General features: G+C 55.0%; 2 protein-coding genes across 4 annotated transcripts in view; one reads left to right on the plus strand and one right to left on the minus strand.

Moving 5' to 3' along the window:
• PIPOX (pipecolic acid and sarcosine oxidase) overlaps positions 1–24311 on the minus strand; it is a 106965-nt gene that overhangs the window by 52500 nt on the left and 30154 nt on the right. The window contains exon 1 of one of the 2 annotated variants that reach the window (XM_030799322.1): positions 12414–12564. The exons of the other annotated variant lie outside the window; for it this stretch is intronic. Coding sequence (XP_030655182.1) covers positions 12414–12484 — 71 coding nt within the window. The 5' untranslated portion in view covers positions 12485–12564. Of the gene's footprint in view, positions 1–12413; positions 12565–24311 lie in introns of those variants that run through there. 2 annotated transcript variants of the gene reach the window in all.
• SEZ6 (seizure related 6 homolog) overlaps positions 395–24311 on the plus strand; it is a 51349-nt gene continuing 27432 nt past the window's right edge. For both annotated transcript variants that reach the window (XM_030799318.1, XM_030799319.1), the window contains exon 1: positions 395–643. In XM_030799318.1, coding sequence (XP_030655178.1) covers positions 589–643 — 55 coding nt within the window. In that variant the 5' untranslated portion in view covers positions 395–588. The remainder of the gene's footprint in view (positions 644–24311) is intronic.

Raw genomic sequence — 24311 nt, forward strand, 5'->3', positions numbered from 1 at the left:
ATCTTCATTATCGGCCCAAGACAGAACTGCCACAAGGACACGCGGGCCTCACCAGCTGCCTCACTCTCGGATGTCTTCCCAGGTCACCCTTGACGCCCTCAGGTACCAGGATTGGGTGGAGAGGGGTGGGGAAGGTGTTGCTCTTTCTCATGGAGAATCAGAAGGCTACAGTGAGCTATTAATTGAGGTTCCTTGGCAGGCTGTTAACGGGATAGAGAGTGGCATGCTTGGCTGGGCGCGGGCAGCGCAGAAGGGCAGGGTCCGTGTGCCCACATGAGTAGGGCAGTCGCGGTGGAGCGGGATCCTGGGCTCCTGCCCCTGGGTCTCTGCGCCTTTGCATGAGACTTTACGGTAAGCCGCTCCTCCTGCGCCCCCGCCCCCAGCCCCGCGCGGCGATCCCCGGCGCCGACGCCAGGCGCTGGCCGTGGTGCTGATTCTGTCAGGCGCTGGCGGCGGCAGCGGCGGTGACGGCGGCGGCCCCGCTCCCTCTCCCCGGACGGACCCGGATCTGCCCCCGTGCCCAAGCCCCACCAAGCCTCCCGCCCTCCCGCCGCGGTCCCAGCCCAGGGCGCGGCCGCAACCAGCACCATGCGCCCTGCAGCCCTCCTGCTCCTGCCCTCGCTGCTGGCGCTCCTGGCTCAAGGTAAGGGACCCCGGCGTCCGGCGGCAGGACGGGGGCGGGAGCGGGGCCCCAACGGTGGGAAGGGAGACCCGGTGCCCAGCTTCGGGCATCTGGCTGCCCAGTCCAAGCACCGCGCCCCGCCGGCTGCGCTGCCCCCCGCGCCGGCCAAGCCGGGCGGGGCACGGGCTTCACGGGCGGGAAGCTGCCGCGGCTCCCGCCATTCGCGCCTGGCCGAGACCTCGCCTTTAATCATCTCCCCAGATCTAATGGGATTTCTCTGATGCAATTCATCACGCCACCCACTCCCCGCACACACGCGCTCACCCGCGCGCTACCTCGCCACACTCTAGGCGTCTCAGGGCGCCGGGGCGCGTGCCGGGGGGCGCAAGGCAGTGAGTCGGGACGGTCCAGCTGGCGGCCCGCGGTCCCGCTTCCCCTGCCGCCCGCCAAACTTCGCTCGACTTTGCCGCCGGTTCCAGGGCCTCTCGTGTTCTTACTGAGGGGAGACGGGGCCGGATGGCGGCCGGACCCGGGGTTGGGACCTCGCTCACCTCCCCATGCCCTGGCGCTGCCACGCCAGAGTCGGGACCTAGAGCACAACTCTAGAGAGAAACTCCAAGGGCCTGGACCCCCTATCTGGCTCCTGGCTCTGCCCTCAGCTGCAGCAGCGGAGGTACTGGGATAGAGATTCTGTCCTCCCCAAAGTCCTTTCCTTATACACACACACACACACACACACACACACACCACTGCCCCGAGTTCTGCCTCCCTCCCGGCCTGCCTTCCTGCCCCGCCCTGGTCCACTCCCCACCTGCGCGGCAGATTCGTCTCTGGAGGACCGGTTCCCCACACCCTGAGAATCTCCGCGCCCTCTCTAGGAGTCTGGTCCCCAACTTCATCGGTCTCAGGTAGAGGGAAACTTGGCCATGGTGTGAGCGGCAAGGGAGTGTTCGGGAGAGGATAGGGGTTCCGTGCCTCGGGGAAGAGTCTTATCTGGACCTGCCGTCCTGGCTCAAACAAGCTCTCATGGAAGCTACTGGCACCCAAGTCTTTCTCCCGCTGCAGTAGGCTGGTAGGGTCGGCAGAACCGCACTTGGAGTTGAGACCTGCCATCCCTTGCCATATGGTTTGAAGCGCCTGATGTGGAGAAGTGTGAGGGTGGGAGTTTCTAACCTCCCTGCTCGATCTTTCCAGGCCGCTGCCGAGGTCAAGGCAGCCCGGCCAGGGACAGGCTGGGCCCCTGGACGGCAGTTTTCTTCATCCAGGAAGAAAAACTGTGGCCCCAGAGACGCAGAAGCCTTTTTCTGAGCCTCTAGCTCCACTTGCACACAGCCCAGTGTCCTCACCCCGCCACCGGCCTACCCATGCTGGATCCTCCGGCAGCGCCCAGAACTTGAAACCGTGTGCTCACGTTTTGGGGAGAGGGGAAGAGTCCTGCAAGCCCCACCCCAGGGATGAAGACCGGGGAGGAGAAGCGTGAATCCCTGCCTAGCTGCCTGGGGATGTCCCTAGGAATTCCGAACCTATCTTGGGTCCTGATGGGTCCTGGTGCTGGACAGCTCCCTTGGGGCACAGGGCCTGTGTCTGTCCCCTGGCAGTTAGTCAAGGCCTTGTGTGTGAGTTTGTGGGTCTGAATGTGAGAGTAATCAGGGCCCTGCATGCCTAGAGGAGCCAGTCCCAGTGTGTCTGCACTTCAGGTGGTCCGAATCTTGGGTGAGGGGTCAGCAGTGAATGGGTGTGAGGACTGTGTGAGGCCACTAGTGTGTGGGTGCAGCCTCAGCCAGAGAGCTCCCTGCAGGGCTAGAGTGAGACTGTGGGAACCCAGGAGGAAGGCTGGTGTGGCCAGGAGTCCGACCAGCCCTGATGGGGTTGTGGGTGTGAGTGTTAGGAGGAATCTGCTCACTCTGTGGCCTCAAGTCTGTGTGTCCCTGGGCAGTGTCCCTTCCCAACTATCAGGATCTCCAGTGCCCATGGGGGCACCTGCCCATGGGATGTGTGGGGTAGGAGTCTGGCTGTTAGGAAAGACCTTTATTTTCACTCCCCAAGGGAGATGAAGAAGCAGCCCCGAAGTGCCAAGCCTGAGGGTGAGAGGGCTGGGATGTCAGAGCTGGGTGGCCAGAGGCTCCTCTCTCCTCAGCTGGGCTGGAGGTCCCAGCCATTGGGATAGTGAGTCATCTCAGTGGGGAGCAGCGCATTTGGCCATCCCGGGGTTCTTGGGCACTTTAGCTTTGTGAAGGCAAGCCTAAAGGGGCAAAGGCCTCGGGCTATGAACCTTTTCGGCCGGAGGGGTGCATCCCTCAGCCTTTCAGTCCTGCCACCTCTCTGATGAGGCCCTCAGAGCTTTGCTCATAGGCAGGATGCAGACTGCAGGTTGTAGCCAGGCATGGCCCAGATGCCTTGGAAGGCCTGGTATGCCGAGGCTGCGGAGGTAGGGAAAGATCGTGCTGGGCCTGGCCCAAGCTCACAGGCTCAGTCCCCTATTCCTTTCTGCAGCCTCCAAGTCTTGATTGGCGTCAGGCATCGGGGTGCCTTGGGCCACGGGGTATCTTCCCAAGTCGTGTGGGGTGCCTGGGCCATCCAGCCACAGTGGAGGAAGAAGGCGGTGTGGAAGGGGCTGCGTGTGCCGAGCCTGCTGTGTCAGTTTAATGATTTTTAATGAGCAATTACCTTTAGTCATTCTTCTAATTTCTGAATATCAATAAAGTTAATTAAACTCTGCATGTGTGAATGTAGGGAGATTATGAAGGTGGAAGCCGCTGAGACTGGGGTAAGGTTGGGTCTCAGGAATGGAGGCTGCCTCCGTGGCTGTGTGACCTTGGACCTGCTGCTCCACCTCTCTGAGCTCCACTTGAGAATGTGGTGATAGAGGGGGCCTGGGGATGGCAAGTCTGGGTTACTCACTCTGCCAAGAACTGAGGGATGATGTCTGGAAGGGAAGGTCTGGAGGAGAAAAGACAGGAAGGACGACTCAGCTTCCAGGAACCCTAGTGCTGCAAGGGTTAACAAACCAGGGCTGCCTTAACCTAAAATGGTAATTGCTGCTTCCTGCAGACTCCTTGGTAGGTGCTGGATTCTAACAGCACATCCCTGAGTCTGGGGGCTGCTGTTGAAACCGATACTAGGTCCTGTTCCTTGTCCCCAGCCTGGCACTTTGGGATCAGGAAGTGGTACTGGGGACAAGGCCCCATGGGAGACAGTCCAGATTCTGTTCAGAACCCCAGAGGTTGACATGGCAGGCAGGAGCACACCCCCACCCACCGGCCCCGGGCTTCTGAGGAGGCTGGAGGACCCAGAGACTGCCATGGACAGGAGAAGCCTGAATTGGCTTTTTGCTCCTCATAGGTCTAAGCTTGGCAGGCCCTGGCGGCCATCCCGGCCTCCTCAGCAGGGTGGCAGCTTAAAATGCCTTGGGGACACTGTGGGGCACTAATGGAGATCAAGGAGACACAAGGGCTGGGCTTAATTAGAAACCGAGCTTCCATTCCCCACCAGTACTACCATGCCTGCCTAAATATGGGGAGCATATCAGAAAGCCTGCTTCCATCCATCCAGTTCCAGGCCCTCCATCCATCCAGTTCCAGGCCCTCCAGCTTCCTGTGCTCTTTGTCCCCACCTATCCTAGCCCTATTAAGCCCCATCTGCCGGGCTGGGATCAGCTCAGGAATGCTGTGCCCCCACCTGGGCAGAGCTGTCAGGGCTCAGCACTCCACCAACCCCACCCTTACCCCCATCAAAAAAAAAAAAAAGAAGAAAGAGAGTGCAGAAAAGGGCCTATTAGGCACGGGTTACATTAGTGAAGGGACTTCTCAGCCCAGGTGGTTAAGAGCCCAGGTTCCCATGTGATCTCCCGTATACCCCTGTCCTCTCTGGGCCTCCACTCTCTGGAGCCTTCAATGGAAGTTGCCATGCCTTATAGCGCAGGAGAGCCTCAAAGTTCTTGTCAAGTCATGCAGATTTCTGGGTCCCCAGCTTACTGGCCTATTCTCAGGGAGGAGGAGCCAGGTTCTATACGGAAGAGGTTTCCGGCAGAGACTATGCTGCCAGCACTGGTCTGCAGCTGGGTGGTGGGAAGCAAGCACTAGGAGGTCTCCAAGACCAATTCCAACAGGAAGTGGCAATTCCAGGAAGCTGACCCACCCAGCCAGGCCAAAGGAGTTTTAGCTTCAGTTTTCCAAATTAGCCAAGTCAAATGAACCAAGTTCTCAACAGCTTCTGGGCTCTTATCAGCCTTTCTGCCTGAAATTCCTTTCCCCTCCCAGACCAATCTGGCTCACTCTACCTCATGCTTCAAGTATTAGCTTAGCTAACACTTCCTGTAATTCTTCAGTATATATTTAAGGGGCATCTACTCTATAGTTCCTCAGAGGAGCCAGGCCTGTCCTCCAGCCTGGGTCAGAGGACTCTTCTGGGTGAAAGGACTCTCTCACCATCCCTTGGCTTCCCCCCTCCAGGTCCCCATCTTGCTGGGTCACAAGTCCCTGGTTGCTTGATGCTCCAGCAGCAAAACTAAACTCAGCAAAGGTGATCCCAAGTCTGTTTTGTTCACCCACTATGTCTTGGGGAAGCTCTAGAATTCCTGTTCGGGAGAAGTTTAGGGTCAGCTGCTTGGTTAGAAAGGGTAGGCGGGCCTATGGCAGCTGGGACCGAATCTTGAAGCTGAGTTTGCGTAGCAAGCATGCTATTTTTACATAGATTGTATGTTAGAATTTTTTTCCTTTCCTAACAGTTGGCCAATTATCCCAACTGTAAATTACAGCCTTTACTTCGTTTTTTCCTTCTACAAATTAAGCTGTCACGCCATCAGCCTGAGGTGGCTCGGAGGTAGGGTGCTGATGGCCATTCTGAATGGGCTAAAGCCTCTCCCCAGTCACTCCTTAATGCCACCACTGCTTGTGTCCCCAGTGGCACAAAGCCTAGCACATGGCAGACGTTAAATACATGTTGAATAAATTAATGAGAGTTGCACAGGTGTATACTGGCAGAGGTAAAGCCCAGGATTCCTGACCCTCCCCCATAACAGCCACCCTAAGCACCCACCCACTACCCCTAATGGCTGAGAAGGATGCCTCGCAGGGACTTGGCTGGCACTAAGAGGTAAGGGAAGGATGAATCCATGTCATCTGGCTCCATAGCCCTGTCATCCATCTCCCAGCTTCAGACACTGTCACATAGCTTGCAGGGACCAACATGAATCTTTGAGAGCAGCTCTGAGCCTACATGCCCTTTAGTGGAGAGGTGGAGGCCTACAAATCATCCAGAACCACAATAATTCAGGTCCACAGCTCCTAAAAGAGCAGGCCCTGGGGTATATCTACCCATCCATCCATCATTCATTCATTCATTCCATAGACATATATTGAGGCGTGAGGCCTGGCCCAGAATCCCTAGGGGCCCAGCCTTCACTGGTCAAGCCTTTCACATGACTTTCTATTTAGTACTTGCTGTAAGATATTAGTTGTTCTCATTTTACACATGGAAAAACTGAGTTTTGAAGAGATTAAGTCACTTACCCTGAGGCTGCACAGCCAGTAAGCAGTAAGGCTACTCCAAAGTGTCTGCCCATTTCACAAAACCTGGCTTCAGCTAGCACTGTGTCCACTTTCCCAGCATAGGGGAGAGCTTCACTACAGGCAGATGGGCGCCCAGGAGAGTATCACTATCCAAATAATAGCAACAACAATAATAGCAAACATTTATATGGTACCAACTACGTGCCAGGCACTGTACAAAGTGCTTTGTATACATTAGCTCATTTAGTTCTCTTATCATCTCTGTGAGATAGAAGTTATTATCTGCCTTTTATTAATCAAGTTGAAACCCATGTTGTCCGACAGACTCAAGACATAAGCAGCCCCTCACTTTCTTCTAGCACATTTCTGGTGATGACAGGTGCTTCTCAGTCATTAGTGGCAAAGGAATAAACATCCTTTCCAATATTTGGAGGTCAGGAAAGAGCGAGGGGCTGGGAGTCAGGTGAACTATGGTCCCTGAAGTCTTGGGCCAGAGCAGAGTGACGTGGGGTGGCTCTTACTCTTCAATCCTTTGAGGGCTTTGTGAATGAGAGGACCAGTCACTGCTGTCCTGGCATCCTGGGCTTCCCTACCTCTCCCCTTCAGCCTCCACTGAGGCCCAGCCCCCAGGTGGGAAGGCCCAACCCTGCCCCAGCTTCCTTCCACCTGCCTACCTGCTGCTGAAACCACCGCCAGACCCGTCGGGGGAGGATCGATGCTGCAGCCGCGGGCAGAGTGTTGTTGGCCATTGATTGTTGGGATTTCTCCGCGGGCTCCAGAGCAAACAAACCTGCGGCTTCTCCAACAACAATCCACAAACCTGCCAATTCTCCAACAACAATCCGGGTCTCCGGGTCTCAGGCTGCAGAGCCTGTAGCCTTGCTGGCAGGCAGTCTGGCAGGAAAGGAGGGGGTGGGGTGCGAAGTCCTGGCTGGGCCCATCTGGAACAAGGGGCTCTGCCAGGAGATGAGCAGGGACTGAATGAAGGGGGGCAGTGGGGAGATGCCGTGAGGATGCTAGGGTGAATCCTAGACCCTGTGCATGCCCTGTTTCACTCATCCACTACAGTTTTGCTCAGCCATTTTTTCATACCTGGAATGCCATCCTGGGTCCTTCTGCTTATTTCAATTCTCCAGTCCCCTCTTTTCCTGATCACTCAGCCCAGATGGCTCTCTCTGTTTCCCAAACACCAACAGAACTTAGCCTGTCCATCCTCCATCCATCCATCCATCCATTCTCCATTCAGCAACCCTCTATTCAACAGCTACCAGGTGCTTTGATCAGCAGGAATACAACATAGTCCCTCCCCTTAAGGAACTCAGTTTAGAGGAGAGCTGCCTTTTTAATAAGCTCAGTTGTGACTATCTCTCCAGTTAGATTTTAATAGAAAGAGATACAGATGAAATGACAAACGGCACCTATATGATCCAACTACTCTGGCCTCCAGAAGGACAGGAGACTCCTGGCCAGGGACTGCTCAAGGCCTCAGTTTCTCATTTGTAACAAAAGAGTTTTCCTCTGGGTCTGTGAGGACCCAGCAAACCTCTGGGGTCCCTGGGCCAATCCATGATGGGTGCCCTTCATGACAACCCTTCCTATCTCTGGCGGGTCAAGTGTGCCCCTGAAGAGCAGGTACAGGGCCTCTGCTGCCACTGGACAGCTCTGGCTATTGGAGGGGTGGGGGGCACTTCTGGTTTCTTCCCAGTCACCACCCCCCTGATTTCCTTTGATCCTGATGCTGTTCCATTAAAGAGCTGGAAAAAGGACAGACATCATGAATTTGTGGTGGGGAAAGAAGGGGGAGACCCGCTGCTTGGATTCTGCAGCACCAAATCGCATGTGCTGCAGAATCTCTCCTCACCATGCCCTCCTTCCCATGACTTCCCCCCCTACCCCTGGGTCCCCAGGGCCCAGCCAGAACCTTGACACTGTGGCATTAACCTTGGCATCTCTCTCAGTCTCTCCGTCCCCCCTCCCAACAGGCTGTTCTCTCTACCCTCAAGCCCCTCCCTCTAACTGGTCATGAGTCTGGGAGGACAGAACTTGGGTTTACTGTGACAAGTGCCTAAACCACTGAGCGCCCCCCACGTTCATGTGCACGCTGGTTTACCCCTTTTTGCTCATGGATCCTTGTTAAAGACACCAAAGCGGACCCTTCTCCCGCCAACTTCCAGCCCCATCCCTCCTCCCTCCTCATAGCTTCTCCTTCCCTCCCTCCCTCTCTCCTTCCCTCCCTCCCTCCCTCCCAGCTCAGCAACTGAGTGCCAACTCCTTTGTCCCCCAGGCAGCCACCTGCTGAGTGTCTGGCCTGGGTCCCACCAGCCAGCAGGTGCCTAAGGAGTCCCAGAGCCTGGGGTTGGGGGCAGGGAGGCATCAGGCAGTGTGGGGAGCCAAGTTGTGCTCAGGGAGGAGGGGGGAGTCCTAAAGGAAGAACATAAGAGGAAGAAGGCTGGTCAGGGAGTCAGGACTGCAGGGTTTACACCCAGTGCTGGGTTTTGCTGGCTGTGTGACCTTGGGCAAGTTGTGTCACACCCCTATGCCTCAGTTTCCTTGAGAATCCATGATGTCTGTCCCTGCCCCACCTCTTTTGTAGAGCAGCATGAAGATCAAAGCAAATCGGGGTGGGGGGGGTGGTGACTGGGAAGAAACCACAAGACCCCTTGAGAGGAGGCCCCTCCAACAGCCAGAGCTGTCCATCACCAGGAGAGGCTGATTTGTCAGGCATCGCTGGAGGGGCTGAATCATACAACCCAGGAGTCCAGAGCTGGACCACTGAGGCAGCGGTGGGGGTGAGCGCCAGCTGGTTTGGGTCTGTCCAAGAAGGTGCGACTAGCAATGCAGAGGGACCAAGTGCAGGGTGCTTCTAAGGCCTTCACCCTGGCTTGCTGCTCTGCTGGACATTGTCTTAGGCATCATTTACATCTAGCAAAGAGATATGCTGGTGATTTGAAATGTCTGGTCCAGCAGCTGCAGGCCCCCTCCTGTCATGAAGCCCTATTTTCTGGCTGGTTAGAGGAAAGGTAAGACGTGGAGTCAACTTTTGTGAACCAAAGAGCCCCTGGCAAAGGGGGCATCTCCGGGCAAAGGTGTGAAGGTGGGATCAAACAACTCATGCCCGAGAGTGGTCATCCATGCATTTACTTCTCTAGATCCCCTTGGCCCCCTTCCCTCAATTCCCACCCATCTCCTGGCAGAGCCCCAGTCCTGCCCTACTGGGTCCAATCACTCCTCTCCCATGCCTCCCTCTGCCTGCCAGCCAGGCTAGAAAGAGCCTGTTGCTCAGGTCGAGTGATGCTCCTGAGCCGACAGCCACTTGTTGGTGCCCTAACTCTGGTCTGTGCTGTAACTCTATCCCCGATGCTGCCTCTGGTGACCCTTGGTCCTTCCCTACCCTGAGCCACACACACAGGAGACTGAAAGAGACAAGGGAGGAGGGCTTAGCCCTGTCAACTCAAGGTGTCCACACACCCAGCTCTGCAGGGTCCTTGGAGGTCAAAACAAGGTGGGGGCAAGGGACAGGCCTGAGAGGCTGGGGGCTGTGCAGCTGGGCCCATCTGGTGTTCCTGAGGTTCTGGAGAGAGGAAGCCCCACATGCGCTGGTAGCCATGTCTACGTGCATTTCTGCCTGGCTTGTTCACCTGTCCTTGAGTATCTGTGTTCACATGTCCCTGCATGTCTGTGCCCTCTGTCCCTGCATCCTAGGACTGTGGCCTGGGTGTAAGGTACACCAGGCCCCAGCTCAGGCTGGTCTCTCTCCCTCCTTGCAGCCCACTCCAGTCTCTTCCTCCCCAATCTTGGGCTCCACTGACCCCTCAAGGAGACTCATAGCTGGAGCTGCTGCAGCTATTTTTAGCAGCTCTGCACCCCTCCCCTCCCCCACTCAGGTTTGCTGGGGAAGTGAAGGGCCAGGCCAGCCTCATGGGCTGGAGTGCTGGGCAGGCAGGGCCCCTTCCTCTCAGGCCCACAAGGCCTTGGAGAGCAAAAGGTGCCTGGGATAGCTCACAGGTGCAGGGCCCACACCCTGGGGCAGGTGAAGCTCATTCCACCTGCCTGGGGATGGGAGAGGTCCCACGATGACTTCCCTCTGCCCCCACAACCTCACCAAGTCCCTAAGGACAGAGCCCAGGCCTCCAGTGACTCCTCCCTAGGCCATTTGGAAATAAGGCTGGAGCTAATTAGCTGGGTCTGGTGGCTGGGACTAGAGGCACCTGCTGTAGTCCCAGCCACTCGGGAGGCTGAGGCAGGAGAATGGCGTGAACCCGGGAGGCGGAGCTTGCAGTGAGCCGAGATCTCGCCAGTGCACTCCAGCTTGGGCAACAGACTCCATCTCCAAAAACAAAAAGGAAATAAGGCTGGAGCTTCTGTGTCTCCCACACAGAGGCTCGGAGAGGCAGAAAGGAGCTCAAAGTGTCAGGATGTGGAGAGGAGGGAGGCACGCCTGGAGGAGGTGGCCCACCCAGGGACCTCCAGTACTGTCCTTGCACTCTCCAGCGGGGCTTCAGGCCCCTACTACAGCTCAACTCTGCCAAAAGGCCACCATTAGAGCTCATTGCCTTCCACACCCTTGAGCCTTCACCCTGGATCCCACCACCATCAGCTGCAGCTGCTCTGGAAACTGGTACCAGCTGGGAGAAGGTATGGTAGGGCAGTTCAAGGGGTCTGAACTGAGAGACCAAGGAGGGAGTCCTCTGGTCGCAGGCCATCTTTGCTTTCAAAGTCTTTTGTTCCTGCATCTGTCCTTCCGTCTGTCTCTTGAGCTCAGCAGGACAAGGATGGCCCAGGGTCTGCCTCCCAGGCCCAGCTAGACCACCTCCCACAGGTCACGTCAGCTCTCAGACCCTGTTTCTCCACCTGTAGGATGGAGAGGATTAATCAGATGGTGTAGATGATGGGGCAGCATGGAGTCTAGCACACAGCGGCTGCCCAGAAACCTTAGCGCTCTCTCCAGGCCCTCTTCTCACACCTCCATCCCCAACTCCTATTCCTCATCTAATGCACCACCCCCCAACATACATGCACACACACAGAGACACACACACAAATATGCTCACACACCTACATACATACACATGTGCACACACAGACACACAAACACATACACACAGCCTAGCCCTGCAGATGCTCAGCAGAGGGAGAGGAGGAGACAGGCTCCAGCACACACAAAAGAAAAGTGACAAGTCGGCCGGGCGCGGTGGCTCACGCCTGTAATCCAAGCACTTTGGGAGGCCAAGGCAGGTGGATCACGAGGTCAGGAGATGAGACCATCCTGGCTAACACAGTGAAACCCTGTCTCTACTACAAAATACAAAAAATTAGCCGGGCATGGTGGTGGGTGCCTGTAGTCCCAGCTACTCGGGAGGCTGAGGCAGAAGAATGGCGTGAACCCTGGAGGTGGAGCTTTCATGAGTCAAGATCGCGCCACTGCACTCCAGCCTGGGCAACAGAGTGAGACTCTGTCTCAAAAAAAAAAAAAAAAAAGAACAGAAAAGTGGCAAGTCAACAGAACACAGTCGCCCACCATGCCAAGCCCCCTCCTCCTCTACCCCTGCGCACCCAGAGGCTCCATCAGCCCCCAGGGTTGAGCACCGATAATAAAGGGTCAGTGACTATGTCCTACCCACCCAAAAGACTCTCTAAAAAGTCAATAACCAGGCCAGACACGGCGGCTCACGCCTGTAATCCCAGCACTTTGGGAGGCCGAGGCAGGCGGATCACAAGGTCAGGAGATGAGACCATCCTGGCTAACACGGTGAAGCCCCATCTCTACTGAAAAATACAAAAAATTAGCCAGGGGCAGTGGTGGGCGCCTGTAGTCCCAGCACTTTGGGAGGCTGAGGCGGGCAGATCATGAGGTCAAGAGATCGAGACCATCCTGGCTAACACGGTGAAACCCTGTCTCTAACAAAAATACAATAATTAGCCAGGCACTATGGCAAACACCTGTACTCCCACCTACTCGGGAGGGTGAGGCAAGAGAATCGCTTGAAACCGGGCGACAGAGGTTGCAGTGAGCCAAGATTACGCCACTGTACTCCAGCCTGGGCGACAGAGTGAGATTCCGTCTCAAAAAAGGAAAAAAAAAAAAGTCAGTAACCAAGTACTGTATGAAAAACCGGCCAGGCCCAGAGAGGCCGGGCAAACCCAAGGTCGCATAGCCTGTCAGTGGCAGAGCTCCCTCCATGCTCGAGGCCTTCTAATAAGGCCTCACCAGGCTCCTCAGCTTCCACAGCTAAGAACAGACATGCTAGGGACCTCCAGGGTAGGAAGTGGCCAGAGCTCACCTCAGCATCAGGGTAGCCCAGGGGTCTGGGCTTAGGGCCCCTCCATCTACAGCCAAGCTCTCCAACTTCATCTCCTCCCAGATGCAGCAGAGAAAAGTAACCACGGGGCAAAGGTCACAAAGTCAGGGAGGTAACTTTGGTCCTGGTGCACAAAACAAGCCCCTTCATCTGACCCAAAGTCCACAGAGCCTTGGGGCTGCCGGGCTGGTGATTCAGCTCAGAAGTGGACACGTGTGCTGGAACAGCCTCAGTGGTGTTGCCCTTTGAACCTCAGAGTAGAGGCTGGGAGGGGGCAGTAGTCCAGAGATGCTGGCCTGGGGCCCAGGAAGGAACCTACTCTCCGGCCCTGGCACCTCATGGCCTTGTCTTGCTGGGCTCCATGGCTAGGAAGGACTGTCTTTGGTGGGTATGTGGAGTGAGGCAGTAGGGCAAAGGATGGAGGGGATGCTATTCCTTCCTAGATCAACCCCTGTCCCCCAACTTCACCACTGCGCTGGGCAGAGCTGACCTTGATACTGGCTCCAGGGAGAATGCAGTTCCTGCCTCCACATCCTTCCTTGTCCCAGCTAACACCTCCAAGATTTTCCATTCAGAGAGATATGGTCTCTGCTGCTGATATGGTGGTGGTTGAAGTGGCTGGCACAGGGAGAAGTGAGCCGAGCACCCAGCTCAGGGCCACGTACTTCTGCCCACTTGCTCCACACCCCCACCTTGGGGCCAGTGGGTAGCTCCTCATTCTCTGCCTCCTAATATAGCAGGTAGGAGAAGGGGCCTGGGGCTAGCAGATGGACAGAAGGAGCTGATGGACAGAAACCCCTCCAAGGAGAGAACGAAGCCCAGTCCCCAGCTCCAGCCCTACCTAGGACTCTGCCCTGGCCACACTCCTGGGAGTTGGCATAAGCAGGGTGAGGTACAGCAGATTGATTATTTATCAGATTGGTGAGGGGGTGATGCCAAGAAGACCATTCCTTCCATCCTACCCCAGGGGCTGGGGTCAACTCCTGCCCCTACCTCAAGGTCAGTCCCTCCCTCTCACCTAACCCCCACTCCAGGCCCCCAGCTCCAGTGCCACCTGCCCAGTCTGAGGAACTGCAGGCAGGCAGGGCTGGGGTCCCCAGGGCCAGCAGGCAAACAGGAGAGGGGAACACAGGGCTGCAGGGGAAGGTGTAGAGCGCAGCAGGTGACGCAGGAGCTGAGGCCTCATTCATCACCTCTTCAGCCCCCAGCTCTGCAGTGGCGAGACCATATTAGACTGTAAACTGGAAAGCAGAGAACGTGGCAGTTAGCTGGGAGCTCCCTCTCCCCTGGGCCCCTGGTCACAGCCTCATGGGAGGGAGGGGACACTGGAGGAGAGAGGACTGGCCCAGCCACAGCCCCAACTAGTCTCTCCCTCCCCCACCCACCCAGAGCCTGAGACGCTGTCCGGGACAGATAGCCCTGGGGCGGGTCAGGTCAGGGCCCAAGGAGAGGGCAGAGTGAAAAGGAGGGGCACAACAGCCACCTTGGAGAGAAATATATCCCTTCTTTTGGGGGGTAGGGCCTTTCTGGGCTTGGGGACTGCTTGAAGTCAGGTCCCAGGGTGTGGCATCCTTGGGCAGGGATACATGGTAGTGACTTGTGGCGCAGGCATGTATTTGGACCTGCACATGTACATGCACTTGAACACACACAGACACACCCGGTCTCATGCACACACATACGCCCACACACACACGCACATGCACACATGCTCACACAAAGCAGCAGCCAAGGCAGTAGACATTTTCATCCCAGGCTATGGAGCAGGCAGACTCAGTTCAAACTCTTTGTCACTTTCCTCTGTGTGAACTAGGACGATTCACTTTGCCTCTCAGCCTTAGTTTCTTCATAGGCCAAACATAAACTATTGATTCCAAGCACAAAGGGCTGCCACTCTAGGTGGAAGACAGCTCTTTGTGAAGTGCATGGCTGGCCCATAGCAGGTGCTCAGTAAATGTGAGTGCCTCTCCTGTGCCCGAGGCCAGGCAGCTGCTCTGGGGTAGTAGCCAGGCCAGATACTCTGCCCTCCGTGCTGCTGGCTGGGCAGTGAGGCAGGGGCAAGCCAACAGAGCGCAGCAAACGTTCCCCTGGAACACACATGTGAGGGCAAAGTACGAGGCTAAGCGTTCCTGGCTGTCCTCCACCCATAAAATCCTCCTAAACTGGCTCTGTCTGAGCTTCCAGAATTGCCTATCATACATCCAACCCTCAAAGCACCAGCACGCGGCCAAGGTTGGGAAGCAAATCTCATAGGTGGATGACAAGAATCCTCCCTGAGGAATGAGTGGCTGCTACACCCAGTTCCCCGAGGCCTTTCTGAAAAGCTCGAAGAAGTCCAGGGCTCCTTGTCATCTCTCCCTGCCAATCCCAGTTTTCCCAGACCCAAAAGGAGGGGAGCAGGCACCCCATCTTAACTCTTTTCCAGGAGTCCCACCCTGGGCTCTTCCTCACTGAGAGGTGGTGAATACTGTAAGGCTGAGAAGTCAGGTAGGGATATGCACTTTCCGTTATGGTAGCCACTGACCACATGTGGCTATTTAAATGTAAACTGGCCGGGCGCTGTGACTCATACCTGTAATCCCAGCACTTTGGGACGCTGAGGCAGGCCGATCACCTGAGGTCGGGAGTTCGAGACCAGCCTGGCCAACATGGCGAAACCCTGTCTCTACTAAAAATACCAAAAATTAGCCAGGCGTAGTGTCGGGTGCCTGCAATCTCATCTACTCAGGAGGCTGAGGCAGGAGAATCGCTTGAACCCAGGAGGCAGAGGTTGCAGTGAGCCAAGATCGTGCCATTGCACTCCAGCCTCAGTGACAGAGCGAGATTCCGTCTCAATAAATAAATAAATGGAGGCTGGGAGCGGTGGCTCACGCCTGTAATCCCAGCATTTTGGGAGGCCAAGACAGGTAGATCACCTGAGGTCAGGAGTTTGAGATCAGCCTGGCCAACACAGCGAAACCTCATCCCTACTAAAATACAAAAATTAGCTGGCCATGGTGGCACACGCCTGTAGTCCCAGCTACTTGGGAGGCTGAGGCAGGAAAATTGCTTGAATCCAGGAGGCAGAGGTTGCAGTGAGACGAGATCATGCCACTGCACTCCAACCTGAGTGACAGAGTGAGACTGTCTCAAAAAAAAAATTTTTTTTAATAAATAAATAAATGGGAGACCAGAGTTTTATTACTACTCAAATCAGCCTCCCCGAATATTCAGAGGCTAGGGTTTTGGTGGTTTTTTGTTTTTTTACTTTTATTATTATTATTATTATTATTATTATTATTTGGAAGTCGTCTTTCAAGCCTGAAGGAGGCTAGGGTTTTTTTATAGCTGGGGGATGGGGAATGGGTGCTGCTGATTGGTTGGGGATGAAATCATAGGAGTCTGGAAAATGGTCCTCCTACACTGAGTCCACTTCTGGGTGGGGGCCACAGGACCCGGGAGTCATGAGTCTTGAGCCAGGTGGAGCCATCTTGCCAATAGAAATGCGAAAGTCTTGCCAGGCACAGTGGCTCACACCTGTAATCCCAGCACTTTGGGAGGCTGAGGTGGGCAGACTGCCTGAGTTCAGGAGTTCTAGACCAGCCTGGGCAACAGGGTGAAACCCCATCTCTACTAAAAGTACAAAAACCTGCCTGGGTGTGGAGGCACATGCTTGTAATCCCAGCTACTTAGGAGGCTGAGGTGGGAGAATCACCTAAGCCTGGGAGGTCAAGGCTGCAGCAAGCCAAGACCATGCCACTGCACTCCAGCCTGGGTGACAGAGTAAAGAAAAAAAGAAATGCAAAAGTTTGAAAAGACATCTCAAAAAGGCAATCATAGGTTCTACCATAGTGATGTTATTTACAGGAGTAATTGGGAAAGTTGCAAATCTTGTGACTTCAGAATAACGGCTGCTAACTATGCCTACATCTCAGCAGAATTCAGGCCCCTCTCATCCTCCAAACCTAGTGGTCTTTCATTCTTTTTTTTTTTTTTTTTTTTTTTGTGGGTGGGGGACGGAGTTTAACTCTTGTCGCCCAGGATGGAGTGCAATGGCGCTATCTCAGCTCACTGCAACTTCCGCCTCCCACATTCAAGTAATTCTCCTGCCTCAGCTTCCTGAGTAGCTGGGATTACAGGTGTGCACCACCACACCCAGCTAACTTTTGTATTTTTAGTAGAAATGGGGTTCCACCATGTTGTTTCACCAGGCTGGTCTCAAACTCCTGACCTCATGTGATCCACCCACCTCGGCTTCCCAAAGTGCTGGGATTACAGGTGTGAGCCACCGCACCTGGCCTCTTTCATTAGTTTTTAAAAGGTGGTTTAGTTTTGGGAAGGGCTATTATCATTTAAACTATAAACTAAATTTCTCCCAAAGTTAGCTTGGCCCATACCCAGGAATGACCAAGGGCAGTCTGGAGGTTAAAGGTAAAATGGAATTGGTTAGATCACATCTATTTCACTGTCATAATTTTCTCACCATTATAATTTTGGCAAAGGTGGTTTCAAGCCCAGTCTGGGCAACATAGCAAGACCCTATCTAAAAATAAGATAAATAAATAAAAATATTTCCATCATCACAAAGTTCTATTGGACAGGGCTGCTCTAGGCTAGACAACCCAGGTTTGAATCAGACTGCATTAGCATCCAAACTGCTAATGCATTTCCCTGGGTCTCAGTGTCCTCATCTACAAAATGGGATAATAAAAGTTCCCATCTCATAAAGTTATTATAGGGATTAATTCTGATAAAGCACTTAGAGTGTTGCTGGGCATGTGGTAAATGTATACTCAGTAAACAGCAGCATTCAATATTTTTATTCATAGAGCCCTTCATGGTTCACTAGATCCTGGAATGTGAGAACTGGCAGGGACCCATTTTACTGACGAAAATATGGAAACTCAGGTTGTGGAAGTGATTTGTGCTGAGGGACCTGGCTTGTCAGGGGTGGGAAGAGGAGAGCATGGCCTGACTCCTAGCTGGTGCCCACTACCTCCACCCACGCTCCCTCCATGTGACAATGAGACCCCAACTCTGGAGATGCCAAAGCCCACAGTTACCCCTGTCCCCAACCAGGATGGTTAAGGAGGCAGTGAGTTCTCTGTCCCTGGAGGTGTGCCCACAAATAATAGACAGCTCCAGATTGGAGGGTTCACTCTTCCCAGTAGTTGGGCTAGATGTCCCAGCCCCAACCTGAGTCCCAACCCTGCCCCAAGTTTGCTGTGTGACTTGGGAAAACCCTCTGGACTTGGTTTCTTCTTGGGTAAGTGTGGGAGGGATGAGATGCTCACAAAGGCTACAAGGCTTAGGTTCTGGGAACCAGCCACTGCCCCACTTGGAGCCTGGCCAAGAGGAAGTGCCCCCGTTCATATCTGCAATCCAAATTTGACTGGACTGCAGGGGTTGACCAAGAAAGAGAGGGTGGTGAGAAGCTGTGATGGGGATGATCAGTGGCAGGGGCAGGGAGGGTAGTCTGGGGCAATGGGGACCCACCAGCTTGTGCCAGCAGACACTCCCCATCAACTGCCAGTTGGGGCTGTGATGGGGCACTGCCAAGGGCTGGCTGCCCATCTTCTCCCTGCTCCTGCCCACCTTGCTGGCCAAGGGCTAGGCACTTTGGGGAGGAGGTTGCCTTCTGAGTGTGCAGAGAGGCAGAATCGGGGCTTGGAAACAGTGTGCCCTGAGCCCAGCCTTCACTATGCCTAGCACCAGGTAGAGAAATGAGAAGAGAGATCCCCACTGCTGGATCCTTGCCCAGGGACACAAGCCATTCATGTGTTAGGAGCCCACTAGGAAGTGCCCCCAGGAGGTCAAGAGAAGGGCCAGGCAAGGATGGCTCTCCAGAGGAGGATAAGAACTGACCCATGAAGGATGGGGAGGGTTTGCAGAGACAAAGGAGTAGAGAAGCCAATGGCAAGGAGACAGAATCACGTGAGCAAATGGGGCCAAAACGGGGAAGGCACCTGTTCTGACAATGAGAAGGTCCTTTTGAGTGCATCTCTGTGTCCAACCCAACAATTGCCCCTCCAGGACACAACCAGAACACACTTCCCCATCATCCAAGCTGCAGGGCTCCTGGCACGAGTGCCCTAGGATAGTGGTGTCCAGCTTGGTGGGGAGATAGGAGGCCCCAGGTGCTACAGCCGAAAGCCAGCAAGAGCAGTAGACAGCTGAGCTATGGGGCTGTCCAGCTTTGGGTTCCAGTCCGAGGCTCTGCCATCATTAGCTGCATGACCTTGGACAAGTTACATAACCACTCTGGGCCTCAGTGTCTTCATCTCTTGGGATGATGTCCCAAAGCTCCCTGGAGCAAGGGGAGAATGAGAAATTACATATGAGGGCACTGAGGGCATGGTCAGCACACAGTGGGCACACAGCAAGTGAATGGCAGCTCTTACCAGCCCCAGTTTCCTGGCTACAGACCACAGGAGACAGAATGTGTCCATTCTGGCTCAGCCATAGCTTCTGGGTGACCTTGGAGGAGCCACATCCCTGCTTAGGGCCTTAGTTTCCTCATCTGTCTCGTGGGGGTTATATTGCTTTCCCTGTCAATACAAGCAGATGGATAGCAGCAAACCTGCCTCAGGTGCTGGACGCGTGGGGGTAATTATGTCAGTAGCGCATGGAATTGGAAGCCTCTAGAACTAGGCCTCAGATCCCAGCGGCCCTATATAGCCCTGCCAGCCTGTAGCTGGGGCCTCACAGTACAGAGGGCAGGGCTGGGCCCATGGAATTGTCACCGTAAGGAGGGACTCTGGCTCTGGGGGGCCCAAGCACTCTCAGCTCCCTCAGGTTCTTGGATAATAGGGGTCTGCAGGGACCAGGCCCTCACTAATCCCCTATTAAAACTTGAAAGGGGCCAGGGAACTTCCAGAATAAACTCATTAACTTTTATGGGATAATAAATGGATCCCATTAAGTTCTCATTGTCCCCGTGCTGGGCCAGCTTAACCTCTGGAACCGAGAGGAGTGGGCCCCCTGCCCGCCCTGTCCCTCAGGCTCCCCCTTGTACCCACACACTGTCATGCCCTCCCCCAAAGCTGACAGTTGGTGCTGCCATGAGGCGGTGATGAGGCCTGAACTTGTCCCAGAACTTTGGCTCCCGTGCCTGCCCACCTCGGAGGGGCCAGAGGCTTGGGGAATGCCTGGCACCTCTTCAGGGGCTGCCAGAGTGACAGGCAGTGCCGCCTGCCCTTCCAGAGGCTTCGGTGGGTGACAGTATACGTCTGTCCATAGATGAGCCCTCCCCAAACCCAGCATGTTTTCACTCCACAGATGAGCAGACAGAGGCTTGAGTGGGCAGCCCCCACCCAGGTCACACAGCTAGTGTCACATCGATTTGGGATTGGAACCCAAGGCTTTCTGGCTGACTGGTACAGAAAGATCTGCAGAAACAGCAGCGCTGAAGGGGCAGACCAGCTGGCCCTGAGATGGCATCACTGCCTGGTTCGGCGGTCCCCCCAGGCTGGGGCACTGCGTAATGACTCCAGCTCCACCGCACACCACCACTGTGAACCTCCCCTCCTGCAGGGCCGGGGGCTGCATTCTCCAAGTGGGCTGGGTCCAGGAAACACCCCTCCCCTCCCCGCCGGCCATCCCTGGTGGAGACGGCCCAGGAACATCCCCGCGCCTGCCGCCCCCAGCCCTGGCATGGCCCCGCCGCCGCCTGGGCCCTCCCCCTGCATTAGCTCTTAAGCTATGCAAATAGACATCGGAGGGAGCCCTGTTTAAAGTATTTAGACGAAAAGAAAAAAGGCCTGGGCCTCACTGAGCCTCGGTTTCCCCATCTATAACACAGAGGCCATAACACCTACCTAGCTGGACACTAGAAAAGGCCCCAGTCCTTAAGGCTTCCCCTAAACACAGGCTGGGCCCCACCCCCCATCCCGATCCAGATCTGGTGGGGCTGGGGCGCAGGGGGCCTCCGCTCCACCCTCACCTAGCTGGGCCCTGGGAAGTGGGGTGGGGTAAGCAGTCCTCCCAGGGAGTCCCAGGCTGGGGTTGGGAGGAAGGGGCCTCCAATCCCAAGAGGGGCCGTAGCGGGGCGGTGCGGGCAGGGAGGCGGGAGCGGGAGAGAATCCACCGGGGAGGCATCCTGAATGGCTCATTAGTGCCGATGAAAGCCTTTTTTCATTTCGTCTAAATACTTTAAACAGGGCTCCCTCCGATGTCTATTTGCATAGCTTAAGAGCTAATGCGGGGGGAGGGCCCAGGCGGCGGCGGGGCCATGCCAGGCCTGGGGGCGGCAGGCGCGGGGAAGTTCCTGGGCCGTCTCCACCAGGGATGGCCCGCGGGGAGGGGAGGGGTGTTTCCTGGACCCAGCCCACTTGGAGAATGCAGCCCCCGGCCCTGCAGGAGGGGAGGACTGAGCAACTGGGGAGTGCATCCTGTGTTCTGACAACAGGTGGGCAAGTGGGGATCACGGGGGACGATCTTGCTGCGGCCCACCGCTGTGTCCCCCACGGCCATGCAGGGCCTTGAAGGTGGCCGCCCTTTGCATGGTGCAGTATTATCCTTGTTTTATGGATGAGGTCTTTGACATCCTCAGGGTCACACATGCTGCCACCCAACATGGAACATGGGTAGTCCCCCAGAGAAGAGAGAGCCCTACCTGCCAGGGGCCAGCCCCTTCCTACCCTAGAAGCCTGCCTCAGTGTTCCCCTGACAGGGGCTGCCTAACCTCTGACTGTGGCCTTCTCCCTCAGCCTTTGGAACTCTGCTATTCAGAGCATGCAGATTCCCACAAAACCCTTCCAAAGTGCCCATTTTATAGCTGAGGAGGTGAAGGCTCTGAGAGGCAAGTTGCCAGGTTCACATGACTTTTAAGTGGCAGAACTGACACTTAAACCCAGGTCTGTGTGGCTCTGTGCCCTGGCCCCGCACAGCAGTGTTGTTGGGTCTCCGGTTTGGGTTTGAGGCTCAGATGTGCTTCAGGCACAGGGTGGGGGCTTCCCTGGGTCCCAGCCAGAAGGCTTCCTGAGGGCCTGCTCAACCAGGGCCCAACCCAAGTCCCAATGCCAGAAGCTCTGGCCCCAGACTTTTAAATGGCGTGATATCTTCGACGAGTCCGTGCCTCTCCCTGGACTTAGTTTCTTCAACTGGCTGGAGTGTTCTCTGCTGTGTAGCTCCAGTCTGCCCCTCCCACGAGGCAGGTGGGTACGTGGAAAGAGCTAGGGCTTTGAAGCCAAATCATCGTAGGTTTAAATCCCAGCTGCATCACTGCGAGACTTCAGGTGAGTCCTTGCTTCAGCTCTCTAGGCTTCAGGTCTTTGTAAAATGGAAATAAAATTCCCATCTCCCAGAAGTGCAGCACCCATTAAATGATACAAGGTCTGGGAAGGGCCTGACACAGTAGTGCCTGATGAGACTGGGCATCGGAGCCCCTGACACCTTCTGCTGTCCCCTATATCATACTCTCCCTTTGTCAGTCTCTGCACCCCTGAATTCAGTCAGCCCAGGCAGAGAGAAGCCCCTATCCACTGGCCACAATCCTGGGAAACTAGGGGGCAGGTCTCAGGGCCTCAGGCCTCCAACAGAGTCAACCGGGGGGTCTGGAGATGCCCTCTCCCCAGAAATGGCTTGTCTCCCAGAGGTTATCTTACCCTCTCTGACAGTGGGTGGCACCCGCTGGGACCAAGTGGCAGCTGATTTTGGAATCAATTTGCTCGTTTGATATGCTATCTCGATCCCAGAGAGCACAATCAGTGCAAGCGACAGTGACGGGAGGTGCCCGTTAGTGCTGCTCCATTGCTCAGCACCCACCTGGCAGCCAGCGGGAAGAGCTGTGCCTGCCCTGGTCACTTCCTGAATTAGAGGATCTCTGTGCACTCCCTCTCCCAGGAAGAGTCACACAGGTACCTACTCTGAGAGCCAAGGGCCACATCTCTTGTTGGGTACTCTGGAAAGGGGCCGCATAAACAATGCCCGGATCCAGGGGGCTCCAATCTATGTGATTAGAAAAGCCCCCCTTCCTTGCGCCATGCTAGAATCAGTCTCAGCGTACCTGGCAAAGCCTGTGTGACATCTGGGGAGTGGGCAAAAAGAGGAGCCCTGTTCTCGCATGTCACAGGCACTGCCTGGACCTTCCGTAACTGATTCAGATGAAAGACAGGCACTGGTGGACCATCTGCTCTGGGGGGTATTGGCCTGGCTGGACATCTAGATTGGACGGTGCTGTCAGTGGCTGGCACACAATGCCAAGACACAGATGGGCTGCTTTAGTGGGCATCTCAGGAGATAGCGGTTGGTCCTGGTTTCTCAGGGCTGCGGGGTGCCCAAGCTTCTCTGACCCAGAAGAATGGAGAGCCCTCCAACCTGTACCCACCTCCCCCACCCAATTTCCTCCCTCCTCCCATTTGTCTGACACATCAGAGCTGCTATGGTCTCCTGAACAGAACGTAGGCCATCTGCTGCTTCCTCATGCCTGCCAATCCGTGGAGTGGGTGTGAGCCTCTGGAATGACAGCCCCACCACCAGACGTGCGGAGGAAGCGACCTTCTCCTTGCAAACTCTGTGATCTCACCCCGGCTGTGTTTCCCTTCAAGTCCTCGTGCAGCCATTTTGAGAGCTGTAAGGATCAGAAATATCCTCCCAGGCTTCTCAGAGCTGGCAAAATTCTGTATGAGCTGAATCTGGAGCCAGCATTCATTGACCTTTTCTTGGCAGTTAAGGATCTGGGGAGCCGAATGGGCCACAAGCAGAATATGCATCATCTCTCCACCTATATGGTTGAATAAGTCAACATAATCAATAGCAGAGCAATCTGTACCTCGGACTAGAGATAGCAAATCAGTTTCATCCCCCAGAGCCAATCTCATTGATTGGTAGTGGCTGCCTGGATAACATTGTGAGAGGGAAGTTGCTAAGGCCCACGTGGCCTTAGCAAGAAATAACCAAAATTGATTAGCAATGCCTGCCGTGGATTAGGGGGTTGGTGGGTAGCATGCTAGATTTCCATTCTACACCTGTTTTTGACCCTGCCCTAGATGGAACCTGATTAGTGTCACCAGAAAGATTAAGGGAACTCAGGGGGACAAATCAAATAGAGACAGGATGTAATATTATCTCAGTCAATCCTAAAAAGGAAACCCAATTTTACAGATGAGAAAACTGAGCTTCAGAGAGTTTGGGTTATTTGCCTGAGGGCACGCAGCCCTAGAGTATTGGATCTGGGATTTGAAGTTATGCCTGCCTAGCTCCAGAACTTGGCTCTTCCCACTCTACTCATATTACTACTCTAGAAGGACCATAAAAACAGAAAAGAGTACAAAAGAAATGATTTTCTGAGAACTGAGAGAAACTACTGGGCCCCTAACAGAGAAGTCATGCACCCATGGCCGGGTGCGATGGCTCATGCTGTAATCCCTAGGAGGCTGAGGTGGGAGGATTGCTGGAGCCCAGGAGTTTGAGACCAGCCCAGACAACATAGTGAGATCCCCATCTCTACAAAAATTCTAAAAATTAGCCAGGCATGGTGGCATGCACCTGTAGTCCTAGCTACTGGAAGTGGGGGTGTGGGGAGTGTGGCTGAGGTGGGAGGATCACTTGAACCTGGGAGGTTGAGGCTGCAGTGGAGCCACGATCGCACCACTGCATTGCAGCCCGGGCCACACAGCAAGACCCTGTCTCAAAACCAACAAACAAAAAAAGAAGTCATGCAACCATGAGGAAATCTAAAATAAAATCCCAAATATGTGACGCATTTCCTGAGGCTAATGACTAGCAGGTTCACTGAGAACAGGAAATGAACTTGAATGCCCTATCATCCCAGGCAGGAAAGACACTGGTGGGAGACACACTTATGCTTGCTTAAGGTTTTCATCTCAATTCAACTGGTCGTGTGACTTTGAACAAGTCACTTCCTTTCTCTGGCCTATTTCCTCACTAGTAAAATAAGGC

Source organism: Nomascus leucogenys, chromosome 19 (assembly GCF_006542625.1).
Source record: "Nomascus leucogenys isolate Asia chromosome 19, Asia_NLE_v1, whole genome shotgun sequence".
In the NCBI taxonomy this organism is placed as follows: Eukaryota; Metazoa; Chordata; class Mammalia; order Primates; family Hylobatidae; genus Nomascus; species Nomascus leucogenys.